A 17,995-nucleotide genomic window follows, 5' to 3' on the forward strand; every position below is an offset into this window, starting at 1 on the left:
CCGTCTGATCTCTTCTTAACAAAGAGCCACCCATAGTTCTTCCCAATCCGGAAAAATCGTCCTACCCAGTATGCTCTGGACAAATATCTCCCAATCCTTGGAGACTGCGTCAAGTGCGGTCCTCACCATCAATTCCTCATCCGGCGTGGCCCTATGGAAGTTAGCTGGTCACAGATCTCCTTCAACCGGCCGAGGAAGACATCTATCTGCTCTCCCTTTTGTATCTGGTATGACCTTAGCTGATTCTCCATGAGCATCTTCCTCTGCACAGAAGTATGCCTGTACAATGTCTTCAAAGTGTCCCACATCTCCTTTGTCGTTTCCTTCTCAGAAATATGTGGTACCACATGATCCTTGACCCCATCAAGGATGATGCACTTTGTCTTAGCCATTGCCTCCTCGTACCTATCATTTGCTACCGAATCAACTGGGATAGCCATAGTTCTCAAGGCGAAGCCCTTGATGCGATGTCTGTCTAGAATGGACAAAATCCTGGCCTTCCAGACCACAAAGTTGGACGCTCTGTCTAGCCTGTCCTGATCTCTCAGCCCATTCACGGCCATCTCTCTGCTCTTCTCTGTCAACTCCTCTGAGTCTCTCTACTTCCTGCCTGGAAGTTCTCGGTTCGACTCCTGCTGAGTCTCTCTCCAAAGAAAGTCTTCACCGGGAAGACTCCTGAAGTTAGCCATTTCAGGATATTTGGGAGTTTAGCATATTGCCGTATACCCGAGGAGAAAAGGAAGAAGTTAGATCAAACTACAGAGAAAGGATATCTAGTGGGATATAGTGAGAACACTAAGGCATATAGAATCTATCTTCTAGGGAGCAGGAAGGTAGTAGTTCGACGAGATGTGAAGTTCATGGAAGATAGGGCCTTCAAAAAATCTCGAGAAATGCCTTCCGAGGAGCAATCAAAAGATGAGTCATTGGTCAAGCCACTTCAACCAGCGGAAGCCAAGAATTCTTCCTCAGAACAGGAAGAATCACAGGAAGAGGAGGAGCTAACAGAGGCACCTGCTACCAGAGGAAGAACGAGCCGGGAACTTCGACAGATTCTGCGGGATGTAGAAGATTTCATCGGTGCACCAAGAAACAATAAAAGGGAGCGAAAACAACCAGATAGATATCAGGCATTAGTAGCTCAGGATGGGGAGCCTTCCAGTTTTTAGGAGGCCGCTCAACATCAAGTTTGGATGGATGCGATGGTAGAGGAATACAAGTCTATAATGGTGAAAGATGTCTAGGCTAAGGGGTATGCTCAAAAGGAAAGAATTGACTACGAAGAGACCTTCGCCCCAGTAGCCAGGTATACATCTATTAGAACCGTGATATCTCTTGTAGCTCAGATGGGATGGGAGATTCATCAGATGGATGTCGAACGACATTCTTGAACGGAGTAATAGAAGAGGAAGTATACATTGAACAGCCAGAAGGCTTTAAGACACATGAGAAGAAGTCTCATGTATGCAGATTGAAGAAAGCCTTGTATGGGCTCAAACAGCCACCTAGAGCGTGGTATGGTCGAATTGATGGCTACTTGCAGAAGATGGGGTTCGTCAAGAGTGATGTTGATCCCAATTTCTACTATCTGGTTGTAGAAGGTGAGCCGCTAATACTAGTATTATATGTGGATGATCCCTTTCTGACAGGCTCATCCAGGCTCATCGAGGACTGCAAGAAGAATCTAGCCATAGAGTTTGACATGAAGAATTTGGGACAGATGCATTATTTCCTAGGGTTGGAAGTTTGGCAGCAAAAGGATAAAATCTTCCTCGGACAAGGGAGATATGCTACAGAGATCCTGAAGAGATTCAAGATGCATGACTATAGGCCGATGGCTACTCCAATGATCACTAGCTGAAAGAAAATTAATGCATCAAAAGACAAAGATGTTCATCCCACCTTATACAAACAGCTTATAGGGTCCTTGATGTATCTGGTCAATACTAGGCCAAACATTTGTACGCTATCAACACCCTCAGTCAATTCATGGTGGAACCAAAGAGGGCTCATTGGGCAGCAGCCAAACATGTTCTCAGATATTTACAGGGAACCGTCAATTATGGACTCTTGTACACCAAAGGTAAGGATATAAGATTGAGTGGGTTTACTGATGCAGATTAGGTTGGAAGTTCAGTGGATCGGAAAAGTACCTCTGGGTATTGTTTCAACATTGGATCGGGAATGACCTCCTGGTGCAGTAGGAAACAGAAATCCGTAGCTCTGAACTCAGCTGAAGCAGAATAAATGGCCGCTAGCATAGCTTCGTGTGAAGCCATGTGGCTTAGAAAACTGCTTGTGAACCTATTCAGAAGAAAGATGGAAGCGACCAGGATCATGTGTGATAATCACAGTTGCATCAAGCTCTCTAAGAATCCAGTATTTCATGATCGATCAAAGCACATTGATATTCAGTGTCACTTTGTCAGAGACTGTGTCCAACAAGGAGTTGTACAGTTGAGCTACACTCCTACAGGAGAACAGGTGGCAGACATCCTTACCAAGGCCCTTGGAAGAACAAAGTTTGCGTATTTCAGGGAGAAGATGGGGATGATAAAGAATCCATTTCAATAGCAGAAATGGGTATGATGTTGCAGTGCAAATGCAGCGTTGGGAGGAAGGAACAGTAGCAACACGGATGTAGAGAGATCTGTAGTACAGATATAGCAGTGGCAGTGGTAGAGCCATGGGCAGCAGTATAGGATGCAACAATGCAGAGGATGTTGGGCAGGAAGGTCAAACATCAGCACAGGTACCGGTGCCAGATGATTAGGGTGATGCTCAGTTGAGGAGTATTACTAGAGCACATTCCTCGCTAAGAGGGAGTGTTGATTTAGGGTAGCATCGGATGTGCTCTAGCCATGAAAATTGGTGGGGAGGCCAAAGCTCATGAGATCTCCAAGACCAAGAAATAGTTTTGGAAAATTCCATCCGAATGAAGAGTTATTAAAATAATTAATATTTTTAATCAATTCTTAAGTCTAAAGTTAGGAAAATAAAAATATTAATGGGTATTAATAAAGATAAGGATGAAAATCTTCTAAGAGACGAAGATCAAGTCTATTTTAATCTTGGCCGTTGATTAGGGACTTAATCTCGGACGTTGATTCATCAACAGGAAAAGTATAAGAGAATGCTTGAGGATCATTTGGAGATATACTGAGGGAGACCAGTCAGTTCGATTTCTGGAGCAGGGCTTGCTGAGAAATTCGAACTAGAGGTTTGGATTGCAGCAAGAGTTAGCGAGTACGTAACAAAGAGGCAGGGACAGTGCCGGAGGACAAGCACGGAGTTCAGAGAGGCAGAAATAGAGCTACTCAGGAAGACGCAGAGGCAGTTGGCCTGCGCAGTCACTGGAGGGCCTGCGTGGGTGACGCAGAGAAGCCAAGTGCTGACGCAATGAGGCAGATGCTGGCGCAGAGGGTCTAGGAGTTGCGCAGAAGCTAGCTAGACAGACGCTAAGCCTAGGGGAGGTGCCGGAGGATTTATCTCTGTTGGGTCATCTAGTTTGGCACCATAGTTGTACTCGAGAAGAGCTTAATAATAAAATCCTCCTCTGCTGCACTGGTTTTCCCACATTGGGTTCTTCCGAGGACAATTGTCCAAAAATATCTGTGTTGATGTGTTTGATTCTTGTGCATGTATTTGTTTCTGTATTATGGCGTGATATCTACAGTAGAATTTATTTTAATATTTACTGAAGGGATTTCGTAAATAACTTATTGGAAAATAAGTAGGTAAAATAAATCAGTTGTTGCAATAATAGAATTTTCACATCGTATCAGAGCAAGTAATCAGAGACAGGAAGGGAAAATCAATTATGGGTTGAGATCATGATGCAGAGGCATCTACGTCAGGAAACTCGCACGGGTTTTCAGAAAATTGCACAAGAGATAGTAATTTTGATTTCTCTATGCTGGCTTCCAGATTGGAAGAAGAAGTTGCTTGTGTGACAAGCTCTGCATCATCAAAGGTATGGTATATAGACAGTGGAGCCTCCTAACATATGACAGGAATCTGGGAATGTTTCTCAGATTATCAGGAAGAAAAGATAAATTTTCAGATCAACATGGGGAATAAAGCAAAGTGTACTCTAGTAAGGAAGGGTACCATAGTTTTTCAAACAGAAACGGGAGAGCGGTTTCGTGCTACCAATGTGCTGCATGTGCCAGGACTGGGGATGAACTTGCTTTCCGTATCGCAACTTCAAGGCAAGGGCTATGACGTTTTCTTCATTAAGGAGAAAGTATACGTCAAACACCCGAGCTGGAAAAAGAAAGTGTAGATCGGAATCAGAAGTAACAGGTTGTACAGGGTACAACTAGAATCACCAATGGCACTGATAGGCAGTAATGGAGACAACGATTTGAATGAACTATGGCACAGAAGAATGGGACATTTAGACCATGGGGCTCTCAGAATTCTTAGGAAAACTGTAACAAGAGTTCCAGATCATAGTACAGAACGAGATGATATATGCAGAGGATGTGTTATGGGCAAGTATGCCAAAGCAACATTTCCTAGAAGTAAAAACAGGGCCAAGAGTGTACTAGGATTGATACACTCAGATATCTGCGGACCAATGTCCACAAAAGCTCTTAGTGGTGCAGAATACTTCGTCACCTTCATTGATGACCACTCCAAGAAAACTTGGATTTATTTTCTGAAAACCAAGGACAAGGTTTTTTGTCGATTCAAAGAGTTCAAGGCTCTGGTGAAGAATCTGACAAGGAAGAAAATAAAAGTTTTGCGCTCATATAATGGTGGAGAATATGTCGATAAGGAATTCACTGATTTTTGCGCTAAGGAGGGCATCAGAAGAGAGTGGACAGCTCCTCACAATCCGAAGCAGAATGGAGTAGCAGAAAGGAAGAACAGGACTATCATGGAAGCAGCTAGGGCCATGATGTATGATCAGGATATGCAAAAATTCCTGTGGGCAGAAGCATGCAACACGACAATCTATGTCCAGAATAGAACTCCTCATAGGGCATTAGGCAAGATTACTCCTGAATAATTCTTCACCGAGAAGACTCCTAAAGTCAGCCATTTCAAGATATTTGGGAGAATAGCATATTGTCGTATACCAAGGAGAAAAGCAAGAAGTTAGATCAAACTGTAGAAAAAGGATATCTGGTGGGATATAGCGAGAACACTAAGGCATATAGAATCTAACTTCCAAGGAGCAGCGAGGTAGTAGTTCGACGAGATGTGAAGTTCATGGAAGATAGGGCCTTCAAAAATTCTCGAGAAATGCCTTTCGAAGAGCAGTCAAAAGATGAGTCATTGGTAAAGCCACTTCAACCAACGGAAGCCAAGAATTCTTCCTTAGAATAGAAGAATCACAAGAAGAGGAGGAGCTAACAGAGGCACCTGCTACCAGAGGAAGAACGAGTCGGGAACTTCGACAGATTCTGCAAGATGCCGAAGATTTCATCGATGCACCAAGAAACAATAAAAGGGAGCGAAAACAACCAGATAGATATCAGGCATTAATAGCTCAGGATGGGGAGCCTTCCAGTTTTCAGGAGGACGCACAACATCAAGTTTGCATGGATGTGATGGTAGAGGAATAAAACTTTATAATGGTGAACGATGTCTGGGAAGTAGTGCCTAGGCCTCAAGACAGATCAGTGGTAGGTTCGAGATGGATCTACAAGATTAAATACGCTGCAGACGGTAGTGTGGAAAAATACAAAGCTAGGTTTGTGGCTAAGGGGTATGCTCAAAAGGAAGGAATTGACTACGAAGAGACCTTCGCCCCAGTAGCCAGGTATACATATATTAGAACCGTGATATCTCTTGCAGCTCAGATGGGATGGGAGATTCATCAGATGGATGTCAAAACGGAATTCTTGAAAGGACTAATAGAAGAGGAAGTATACATTGAACAACCAGAAGGCTTTGAGACACATGAGAAGAAGTCTCATGTATGCAGATTAAAGAAAGCCTTGTAAGGACTCAAACAAGCACCTAGAGCGTGGTATGGTCGAATTGATGGCTACTTGCAGAAGATGGGGTTCGTCAAGGGTGATGTTGATCCCAATCTCTACTATCTGGCTGTAGAAGGTGAGCCTCTAATACTAGTATTATATGTGGATGATCTCTTTCTGACAGGTTCATCCAGGCGCATCAAGGACTGCAAGAAGAATCTAGCCACAAAGTTTGACAAGGGAGATATCCTAGGGTTGGAAGTTTGGCAGCAGAAGGATAAAATCTTCCTTGCACAAGGGAGATATGCTACAGAGATCCTGAAGAGATTCAGGATGCATGATTGTAGGTCGATGGCTACTCCAATGATCACCAACTGAAAGAAAATCGATGCATCAGAAGACAAAGATGTTGATCCCACCTTATACAGGCAGCTCATAGGGTCCATGAGGTATCTGGTCAATACCAGGCCAAGACATTTGTTACGCTGTCAACACCCTCAGTCAGTTCATGGTGAAACCAAAGAGGGCTCATTGGGCAGCAACGAAACATGTTCTCAGATATTTATAGCGAACAGTCGATTATGGACTCTTGTAGACCAGAAGTAAGGATATCAGATTGAGTGGGTTTACTAATGTAGATTGGGCTGGAAGTTCAATGGATCGGAAAAGTACCTCTGGGTACTGTTTCAACATTTGATCGGGAATGACCTCCTGGTGCAGTAGGAAACAGAAATCCGTAGCTCTGAGCTCAGCTAAAGCATAATATATGGCCGCTAGCACAGCTGCGTGTGAAGCCATATGGCTTAGAAAACTGCTTGTGAACCTATTTAGAAGAAGGATGGAAGCGACCAAGATCATGTGTGATAATTATAGTTGCATCAAGCTCTCTAAGAATCAAGTATTTCATGGTCGATCAAAACACATTGATATTCGGTGTCACTTTGTCAGAGACTGTGTCCAACGAGGAGCTATACAGTTGAGCTACACTCCTACAGGAGAACAGGTGGAAGACATTCTTACCAAGGCCCTTGGAAGAATAAAGTTTGCTTATTTCAGGGAGAAGATGGGGATGATAAAGAATCCATTTCAGTAGCAGAAATGGGTATGATGTTGCAGTGCAAATACAGTGTTGGGAGGAAGGACCAGCAGCAGCACAGATGCAGAGGGAGTTGCAGTGCAGATGCAGTGTTGGGAGGAAGGACCAGCAGCAGCACAGATGTAGAGGGAGCTGCAGTACAGATGTAGCAGTGGCAGAGGTAGAGCCATGGGAAGCAGTACAGGATGCAGCAGTGCAAAGGATGTTGGGCAGGAAGGTCAAACATCAGCACAGGTACCGGTGCCGGATGATCAGGGTGATGCTCAATTAAGCAGTTTTACTAGAGCACATTCCTCACTAAGAGGTAGTGTTGATTTGGGGTAGCATCGGATGTGCTCTAGCCATGAAAATTGGTGGAGAGTCTAAAGCACATGAAATCTCCAAGACCCAGAAATCGTTTTGGAAAATTCCATCCGAATGAAGAGTTATTAAAATAATTAATACTTTTAATGAGTTCAAAAGTCTAAACTTAGGAAAATAAAAAAATTAATGGGTATTAATAAAGATAAGGATGAGAAGCTTCTAAGAGACAAAGATCAAATCTATTTTAATCTTGGCCGTTGATTCATCAACAGGAAAAGTATAAGAGAAGGCTTGAGGGTCATTTGGAGATATACTAAGGGAGACGAGTCAGTTCGATTTCTGGAGCGGGGCTTATTGAGAAATTTGAACTAGAGGTCTGGATTGCAGCAAGAGGTAGCGAGTACGTAACAAAGAGGCAGGGATAGTGCCGGAGGACCAGCACAGAGTTCAGAGAGGCAGACGCAGAGCTACTTAGGAAGACACAAAGGCAGCTGGACTGCACATTCACTAGAGGGCCTACGTGGGTGACGTAGAGAGGCCAAGTGCTGACGCAGTGAGGCAGATGCTGAAGCAGAGGGTCTAGAAGCTGCGCAGAGGCTAGCTGGACAAACGCTGAGCCTAGGTGAGGTGCCAGAGGATTTCTCTGTTGGGTGAGCTAGATTGGCACCGTAGTAGTACTCGAGAAAAGCTTAATAATAAAATCCTCCTCTGCTGCACCGGTTTTCCCGCATTGGGTTTTTCCGGGGACAATTGTCCAAAAATATCTGTGTTGATGTGTTTGATTTTTGTGCATGTATTTGTTTCTGTATTATGGCATGATATTTGCAGTAGAATTTATTTTAATATTTACTGAACGGATTTCATAAATAACTTATTGGAAAATAAGTATGTAAAATAAATCAGTTGCTCCAGTAATAGAATTTTTCACATGGTATCAAAGCAAGTAATCAGAGACAGGAAGGGAAAATCAATTATGGGTCAAGATCATGATGCAGAGGCATCTACGTTAGGAGACTCAAGCAGATTTTCAGAAAATTGCACAAGAAATAGTAATTTTGATTTCTCTATGCTGGCTTCCAGATTGGAAGAAGAAGTTGCTTGTGTGACAAGCTCTGCATCATTAGAGGTATGGTATATAGACAGTGGAGCCTCTTGGCATGTGACAAGAATTCGGGAATGTTTCTCAGATTATCAGGAGGAAAGGATGAATTTTCAGATCAAGATGGGGAATAAAGCAAAGTGTACTCCAGTAGGGAAGGGTACCATAGTTTTTCAAACAGAAACAAGAGAGCGGTTCAGTGCTACCAATGCGTTGCATGTGCCAAGACTCAGGATGAACTTACTTTCCGTATGGCAACTTCAAGACAAGGGCTATGAAATTTTCTTCATTAAGGAGAAAGTATACGTCAAACACCCAAGTTGGAAAAAGAAATGGCAGATCGGAATCAGAAGTAACAGGTTGTACATGTTACAGCTAGAATCACTAATGGCACTGATAGGCAGTAATGGAGACAAGGATTTGAATGAACTATGGCACAAAAGAATGGGACATTTGCACCATGGGGCTCTGAGAATTCTTAGGAAAACTGTAACAGGAGTTCCAGATCTTAGTACAGAACGAGATGATGTATGCAGAGGATGTGCTCTGGGCAAGTATGCCAAAGTAGCATTTCCTAGAAGTAAAAACAGGGCCAAGAATGTACTAGGATTGATACACTCATATATCTACGAACCAATGTCCACTAAAGCTCTTAGTGGTGCAGAATACTTCGTCACCTTCATTGATGACCACTCCAAGAAAACTTGGATTTATTTTCTGGAAACCAAGGACGAAGTTTTCTGTCGATTCAAACTGTTCAAGGCTTTGGTGGAGAATCTGACAGGGAAGAAAATAAAAGTTTTGCACTCAAATAATGGTGGACAATATGTCGATAAGCAATTCACTGATTTTTGCGCTAAGGAGGGCATCAGAAGAGAGTGGACAGCTCCTTACAATCCGAAGCAGAATGGAGTAGTAGAAGGGAAGAACAGGACTATCGTGGAAGCAGCTAAGGCCATGATGTATGATGAGGATATGCCAAAATCCCTGTGGGCAGAAGCATGCAATCAAACAGTCTATGTCCAGAATAGAACTCCTCATAGGGCATTGGGCAAGATTACTCCAGAGAAAGTCTTCACCGAGAAGACTCCTGAAGTCAGCCATTTCAGGATATTTGGGAGTTTAGCATATTGCCGTATACCCGAGGAGAAAAGGAAGAAGTTAGATCAAACTACAGAGAAAGGATATCTAGTGGGATATAGCAAGAACGCTAAGGCATATAGAATCTATCTTCCAGGGAGCAAGAAGGTAGTAGTTCGACGATATGTGAAGTTCATGGAAGATAGGGCCTTCAGAAAATCTCCAGAAATGCCTTCCGAGGAGCAGTCAAAAGATGAGCCGTTGGTAAAGCCATTTCAACCAGCGGAAGCCAATAATTCTTCCTCAAAACAGGAAGAAGAGGAGCTAACAGAGGCACCTGATACCAGAGGAAGAACGAGTTGGGAACTTCGACAGATTTTGCGGGATGCAGAAGATTTCATCAGTGCACCAAAAAACAATAAAATGGAGCGAAAACAGCCAGATAGATATCAGGGATTAGTAGCTCAGGATGGGGAGCCTTCCAGTTTTCAGGAGGCCGCTCAACATCAAGTTTGGATGGATGCGATGGTAGAGGAATACAACTCTATAATGGTGAACGATGTCTGGGAAGTAGTGCCTAGGCCCCGAGACAAATCAGTGGTAGGTTCGAGATGGATCTACAAGATTAAATGCGCTGCAGGTGGCAGTGTGGAAAAATATAAAACCAGGTTTGTGGCTAAGGGGTATGCTCAAAAGGAAGGAATTGACTATGAAGAGACCTTCACCCCAGTAGCCAGGTATACATCTATTAGAACCGTGATATCTCTTGCAGCTCAGATGGGATGGGAGATTCATCAGATGGATGTCCAAATGACATTCTTGAACGGAGTAATAGAAGAGAAAGTATACATTGAATAGCCATAAGGCTTTGAGACACATGAGAAGAAATCTCATGTATTCAGATTGAAGAAAGCCTTGTGCGGGCTCAAACAGGCACTTAGAGCATAGTATGGTTGAATTGATGCCTACTTGCAGAAGATGGGGTTCGTCAAGAGTGATGTTGATCCCAATCTCTACTATCTGGTTGTAGAAGGTGAGACTCTAATACTAGTATTATATGTGGATGATCTCTTTCTGACAGGTTCATCCAGGCTCATCGAGGACTGCAAGAAGAATCTAGCCACAGAGTTTTACACGAAGGATTTGGGACAAATGCATTATTTCCTAGGGTTGGAAGTTTGGCAGCAGAAGGATAGAATCTTCCTTGGACAAGGGAGATATGCTACAGAGATCCTGATGAGATTCAAGATGCATGATTGTACGCCAATGGCTACTCCAATGATCACCAACTGGAAGAAAATTGATGCATCAGAAGACAAAGATGTTGATTCCACCTTATACAGGCAACTCATAGGGTCCCTGATATATCTAGTCAATACCAGGTCAGACATTTGTTACACTGTCAACATCCTCAGTCAGTTCATGGTCGAAATTAAGAGGGCTCATTAGGCAGCAACCAGACATGTTCTCAAATATTTACAGGGAACAGTCGATTATGGACTTATGTACACCAAAAATAAGGATATCAGATTGAGTGGGTTTACTGATGCAGATTGGGCTAGAAGTTCAGTGGATCGGAAAAGTACCTCTGGATACTGTTTCAACATTGGATTGGGAATGATCTCCTGGTGCAATAGGAAACAGAAATCTGTAGCTCTGAGCTCAACTGAAGCAGAATATATGGTCGCTATCATAGCTTCGTGTGAAGCCATATGGCTTAAAAAACTACTTGTGAACCTATTCGGAAGAAGGATGGAAGCGACCAGGATCATGTGTGATAATCAGAGTTGCATCAAGCTCTCTAAGAATCCAGTATTTCATGATCGGTCAAAGCACATTGATATTCGGTGTCACTTTGTCAGAGACTGTGTCCAACGAGGAGCTGTATAGTTGAGCTACACTCCTACAGGAGAACAGGTGGCAGACATCCTTACCAAGGCCCTTGGAAGAACAAAGTTTGCTTATTTCAGGGAGAAGATGGGGATGATAAAGAATCCATTTCAGTAGCAGAAATGGGTATGATGTTGCAGTGCAGATGCAGTGTTGGGAGGAAGGACCAGCAGCAACACGGATGCAGAGGGAGTTGCAGTGCAGATGCAGTGTTGGGAGGAAGGACCAGCAGTAGCACGGATGCAAAGGAAGCTGCAGTACAAATGTAGCAGTGGAAATGGTAGAGCCATGGGCAACAGTACAAGATGCAGCAGTGCAGAGGATGTTGGGCAGGAAGGTCAAACATCAGCACAAATACCAGTGCCGGATGATCAGGGTGATGCTCAGTGGAGGAGTTTTACTAGAGCACATTCCTCTCTAAGAGGGAGTGTTGATTTGGGGTAGCATTGAATGTGCTCTAGCCATGAAAATTGGCGGAGAGGCTAAAGCACATGAGATCTCCAAGACCCAGAAATCATTTTCGAAAATTCCATCCGGATGAAGAGTTATTAAAATAATTAATAATTTTAATGAGTTCCAAAGTCTAAACTTAAGAAAATAAAAATATTAATGGGTATTAATAAAGATAAGGATGAGAAGCTTCTAAGAGACAAAGATCAAATCTATTTTAATCTTGCTCGTTGATTAAGGACTTAATCTCAGCCGTTGATTCATCAACAGGAAAAGTATAAGAGAAGGCTTGAGGGTCATTTGGAGATATACTGAGGGAGATCAGTTAGTTCTATTTCTGGGGCGGGGCTTGCTAAGAAATTCAAACTAGAGGTCTGGATTGCAGCAAGAGGTAGCGAGTACGTAACAGAGATGCAGGGAAAATCCCGGAGGACCAGCGCAGAGTTTAGAGAGGTAGACACATAGCTACTCAGGAAGACGCAGAGGCAGTTGGACTGCGCATTCACTAGAGGGCCTGCGTGGGTGACGCAGAGAGGCCAAGTGCTGACACAGTGAGGCAGATGTTGACGCAGAGGGTCTAGGAGTTGCGCAAAGGCTCGCTGGACAGACGCTGAGCCTAGGGGAGGTGCCGGAGGATTTATCTCTGTTGGGTGAGCTAGTTTGGCACCCTAGTTGTACTCGAGAAAAGTTTAATAATAAAATCCTTCTCTGTTGCACCGGTTTTCCCGCATTGGGTTTTTCCGGGGACAATTGTCCAAAAGTCTCTATGTTGATGTGTTTGATTCTTGTGCATGTATTTGTTTCTATATTATGGCGTGATATCTGTAATAGAATTTATTTTAATATTTACTTAAGGGATTTCGTAAATAACTTATTGGAAAATAAGTAAGTAAAATAAATCAGTTGCTGCAGTGATAGAATTTTTCACACAATATGGGCCTTATACCATCACCAAGGTTGTGGGAGACAATTCTTTTGAGCTCAGCATTCCCCCATTCCTTGGCCTACATCCAGTGTTCAATGTGGACCGCCTTTAGCCATACTTTCCACCATTACTAGACACATCAGACGTTGCGGAACAGCTAACACCAAAAAAGCTAAACCCAGACTGCATGGGACAAGGCACAACTGATCAAATCATGGATACACAGATCAAGAACACTGCCCAACAAAAGATCCAACTATATCGGGTTGTCAAAGCTGGCCAACACTTGCACCAAGGCACGTGTCTCACCAAGGACCAAGCTCAACAGAAATTTCCCCATCTCATGGAGGCACTCAACGCAATGGGGAACATTGCTTCCTAAGGGGGAAGGATTGATCTACGTGGATATTGGTGGCCACTCACCTATTCCACTTGGACCCCCACCATTGTTTCTTTCATTTTCCTTAACTGTAGCACAATTTGCTATTTTTGGCAGTTTTTCGGGTCCTGAACTTTCGAAGTCGTTTTGACACCCTGAACGACGTTTTTTTGGAACACGGACAAAGCCATAGTTTGAGACACGGGTTCGCAATCAAAAGTTGTATTACTCGAATAGATCTTTCTAATGAGGTATCATACGCGTCAAACAGAGATTGTATGCCAAAGTTACGGGCCCCCGAAAAGTTGATGTACCAATTTACCCCAACAGGGCCCATAGACTTTTGGCGCTTCGTCTCCTAGGGTTAGGATTTTTGGATGTTTAGGGTTTTCCATCGTTTCTCAATAACAAATAGGCCTTCAAGCCTCATTGTAACACAATTCAGAAGGCATGTAGCTGCCACATCTCTTCTCAGAAATAAGCTACCATCGCCTGAGCTGGTTTATTTCCATTCTGCATGTAAACAGTTTTCAATACTTTGTTATTAATGAATTGAAGTTATGTTTTTTTTGTATCTCTGTGTTTCTGTTCATATTTGTATTTAATTTCATTCTTTCATAGATCTAGATCATTGGATTAGGTCTTCTTCTCTTGCAATTCGCTTTTCTTTTCGTCCTCTTTCTCTTGCAAATCGAACTTATGTGAGTGCTCTTCCAAATGAGTCGAACTGTCTCTATTTATACTACTTCCACAAGGTCGAATTGCCTCCAACTGGGCCGACTTCTCCAGGACAAGGCCAACTTGGTGAGGAGGGGTAAAATGATTGTTTTGACTCAAAAATAAATTTCTTTATATGATACAAAAGCCCAAGAAGGGTCTAATAAATGTGATAATGACTCTTTTGACTCAAGACAAAACCTAGAAGCCTTTAATGGAGGCTATGACCTAGAAAATAAATAAAAGAGCATGAAACCCATGCTTAAAAATATTTTTCTTTTACAATAAATATTTATTTTTCTTTTTCTTTTGACAAATACAATTATGAAGACCGACGCTAGTTACATTCTTCAACATTTCAAAGAATCCTTAAACAAACCCAAGACAAGGACTCAGGGGTAGAAAAAGAAGCCACACTCACAAAAAAGGAGAAAAATAAGGAAGGTGATATTGCACCTGTAAAAAAGGTTGAAGGTGATAATACCTCCTCCTCTCCATCCTTTTCAAAAGTGTTAAAGAAAAACTCATGTCCCTCCCCTTCTTTGACAAGAGGTAGGAAAGACCACAAAGAAAGAAACTCCAACTCCCAGAAATCTCCAAGCTTCTTCAATTTATTGGGAATGTCTTTTGATAATTCTTGATCATGCTCTATTTTTGTATCAGTTTATGTAAAGGGCCTAGAGATGTAATCCCATCTCCTGTCAATTAGTATGTGTTGTAAATTTTGTCATATTTTGCAAGTTTTTCCATGTATTTATGCATATAGGCATAATGGTTTAGATATCAATTTAATGAGACGTTTTAATACAATGGGCATTCCAAGGAGTCGTGTGTGTGTGTGAGCCAGATAGCTAGAAAAGCCCGTCTTTTCTTTTGTTGTAATTGTTGTGTCCACAATGCAAATTTTTATATAATATTCTCCCTATGGTTTGTTTATATATATATATATATACACCCTAGATGTGGGTGACATCAATCTTTACGACGTACCCTCTGGGATCCCATGGCTCACAAATCCATGAACCTTGGGATGCTACTTCAACGACGCTCACATGACATTATAGCTAATAGCCCTATCAAGCATTCAAGACCGGAGATAAGCTGGCCACCCCGTGGCTGCAAGGAATTAACTACCTTGATCCACTTGGCGAGCCTGTCAATTGGCTACGAGGTTATAACACATGGCGAAGAAAGCTTTGGAGCATGTCTAATCCTCTTTTGCGGGCGAAGCTCTACCCTGTTCCAGAGTCGAGCCCATCACTGTTTGTAAGTTACTTCCATTGTTTGCATGTTCATGCCTTCTCTGGCCAGCAAGTTCATTCCTTTTGTTGAATGCATGCTCCTTCCCTCTGGTGTCGGCATGCTCATTCCCTTTTCTACCTACAAACTCACTACTCCTATTGCCCGTGAGACCATTACCTCAGCTATCTACAATTCCATGCTCTTTGAATTGATGGTTTGTGAATGAGGACGCCCTTTTTATGGTGCTCGTGACTAGGGCAAACCTCCACTCCCCACATGGCATGGCTTCGACACAGAACATTTTGATCCCAGCATTCCACATCAGCACCGACAATAGGTTGCTGACCTTGAGGCTACTAAGCTCCACTTCGTGGACGATCACGCTTGGGCTCTCAAGAACGTCTTGGGTCAACTCCTCAGAAACCACAAGGAGAACATGCTAGTGATGGGGGCTCACATTCTCAACTTGGATCACTTCAAATTTTCAAACGGAATCTCAAGGCAGCTCTCAGTGACATGGCCAACTCCCTCGGCATCAACCTGCACCCGTCATCTCTGTCAGCATCACCTTCTTCTTCGCCAGGCATGGCCATCGATATCCCATCGTAGTCAGCACCTCTAGGGGCTGACCCTCCGCCCTCATCAGCACCTCCTACAACAGATCTTCCATCCAGGTCACAGCCTCTTGCCAAGCGTCCAAGAGTCGACAATGTATCCAAGCCTAAAGAAAGCCCTCAGCAGGCTGTGGTGACTACTACAGCCCCGTGCCCATTGAGGAAACGGCCAAAGAAGCCACCCTGAGCAGGTGTCCGTGTTACAGCTTCACCTCCTTCTAGTTTGTCCTTTTTCTGGTTTATCATGCCAACAGTTATGTATTCTCCCTACTGTCAATCGCTCTGTTAGCGGTTCAGCACCTGGCCATCGGACTCCAGCCAACTCCCTTTGACATTATTTGATGTATTTTGGTCTCACGCCCTCTATGAACTCATGGAAAAATCTGAGGGTTTATGGCTTGAACGCCACAGCGATGTAACTACTGTATATTTTCTGTAATACAAAGTTCTTTAACTTACCAGAAAAAACATATATATATATATATATGAATTTTAAGCTGAAAATATGTAATCTCACTAGAATTTCTTTAACGAAAACAGGAAAACAGGGAAGTGAGGTCTATTTAGAAAAATTGAGAAATAAATTTAAAGCAAATATTAAATAATTTTCAACTGAAATTTGTGTACTACGGCTCGAATTGCTTTAACGGAAGGCAGAGAAATTAGGTGTATTTATAGATTAAGTAATAAATTTTAATCGAAATTAAGTATTGTGGAGCTGAAAAACTGTATCTTGACTCGAATTGCTTTAACGAGACAGGGAAATAAGTAATAAATCCAAAACGTAATTCAGTAATTTTGAGCTGAATATATATGCTCGGAATCGAATTGTTTTAACGAAGACAGGCAAATTCGGAGTATTAAAGAAATGAAGTAATAAATTTAAAGCAAGATTTAAGTAATTTTTGGCTGCAAAACTGTGCTCCTACTACACTTGGTTTAAGAAAGACACATAATTTATGTGTATTTAGAGAAATTGAGTAATTTTAAGCTGAAAAACTGCATTTCGACTCGAATTGCTTTAACCAAGACGAAGAAATTAGATGTATTTAGAGAAATTAAGTAATCAAATTAAAGCGAAATTAGAGAATTTTAAGCTGAAAATATGCACTCCGATTAGAATAGCTTTAACGAAGACGTGGAAATGAGGCGTATTCAGAAAAATTCAGGAACAAATTTAAAGAAGAACTAAGAAAATAGTCTCATACCTCTGAAATAACGCCAGTCGTAGTGAGGAAGATGAGTTTTTGGATATTTGAAGGCCGAGAGCAAAGTAAAGTCCGAAGAATTATTTATCCCGGAACATTCCACCCTTAATGAAGTCCAAAGTTCGATCCCTAAAATAACTGCTAAGAAATATCGAAGAGCACACACTCTACCGAAATACTTGGCGATTGCCATGTTCTTCTCCACCAGCATTAAACCTAGAAGCGCGAGAAATATTTGTTTGGAAACTGCAGATCCTTCCGCTTGCGAAAAAATATTTTATTTTCGCGATACAGGAATTCTTGACATTATTTACGTTAAGCCGATTCACACAGACTTTTATATCACGCTTGTGTTACTCTGTTCTATTTCTCAGGCAATTGCGTGTGGAAAATGGGACATACATGCAGAGCTGCAAGATAGATAATGCCTTCAGTTGGACAACTTGGATTCGTTCATGGACTTCTAAGGAATAGCAACCGTCCGATCGGTTTTGCTGACTCCACAATTGTACGGCAGGCACAGTCGTCCGGCCCTTTTTCCAGTGGATTTCCTGCAGTGTCGGATCCAACGGGCTCGACATCCCGAGTCGGGCCGCCACGAGAGGTAATGGTTACCGGAATCTCCGGTGTTTTATTTAATCCTCATTCCTCACATTGGTCCTCCACCGTTGTTTTTTTCGGGAATGTCAGCCATCGAGAACATTCCGTTAATTTTAAATCATATTAATTTTTAATTCAAAGTTTTGGTTTCTTAAAGTTTTGGTTTTCTTGTGGGCAGTCAAATTTTTCAAAGATATTTTTAAATCATATTATTTTAATTCAAAGTCTTGGTTTTCTGGTGGGCCGTGAAATTTTCAAAGATTTGGCTTTCCTCGCCACGTATAAAATATACGCCACTATATTTAATTCTGGTTGGTTAATAATATTGAGGTACAACGCACTACAGAAAAGTGCCTTGTTATTATGGCGCTGCGTTGGTATGTAAAGTTATTTATTTTAATTTTGTATTATTTTTATTAATTTGAAAGGTAAAGAAATATATTTTTTAATTAACAATGT

At 42.2% G+C, this 17,995-nt stretch overlaps 1 protein-coding gene across 5 annotated transcripts in view; it reads right to left on the reverse strand.

Annotated features, from left to right (window-relative positions):
* Positions 1-17,532, reverse strand: part of LOC149149301 (transmembrane protein-like protein) — a 483,547-nt gene extending 466,015 nt beyond the window's left edge. For 3 of the 5 annotated variants that reach the window (XR_016262832.1, XM_089440557.1, XM_089440555.1), the window contains exon 1: positions 16,937-17,531. Coding sequence is in view for 2 of the 5 variants with exons in the window: in XM_089440555.1 (XP_089296681.1) it covers positions 16,937-17,147 (211 nt within the window). In the remaining 3 variants the exon portion in view is untranslated. Of the gene's footprint in view, positions 1-16,936 lie in introns of all 5 variants that reach the window. The other 2 variants (XM_089440558.1, XM_089440556.1) reach the window with 1 other exon arrangement.
* Positions 17,533-17,995: the final 463 nt, after the last annotated feature.

This window comes from Pinus tabuliformis, chromosome 9 (genome assembly GCF_031772625.1).
Source record: "Pinus tabuliformis cultivar Carrire ecotype Pingquan chromosome 9, CPIR1, whole genome shotgun sequence".
NCBI classification, from domain to species: Eukaryota; Viridiplantae; Streptophyta; class Pinopsida; order Pinales; family Pinaceae; genus Pinus; species Pinus tabuliformis.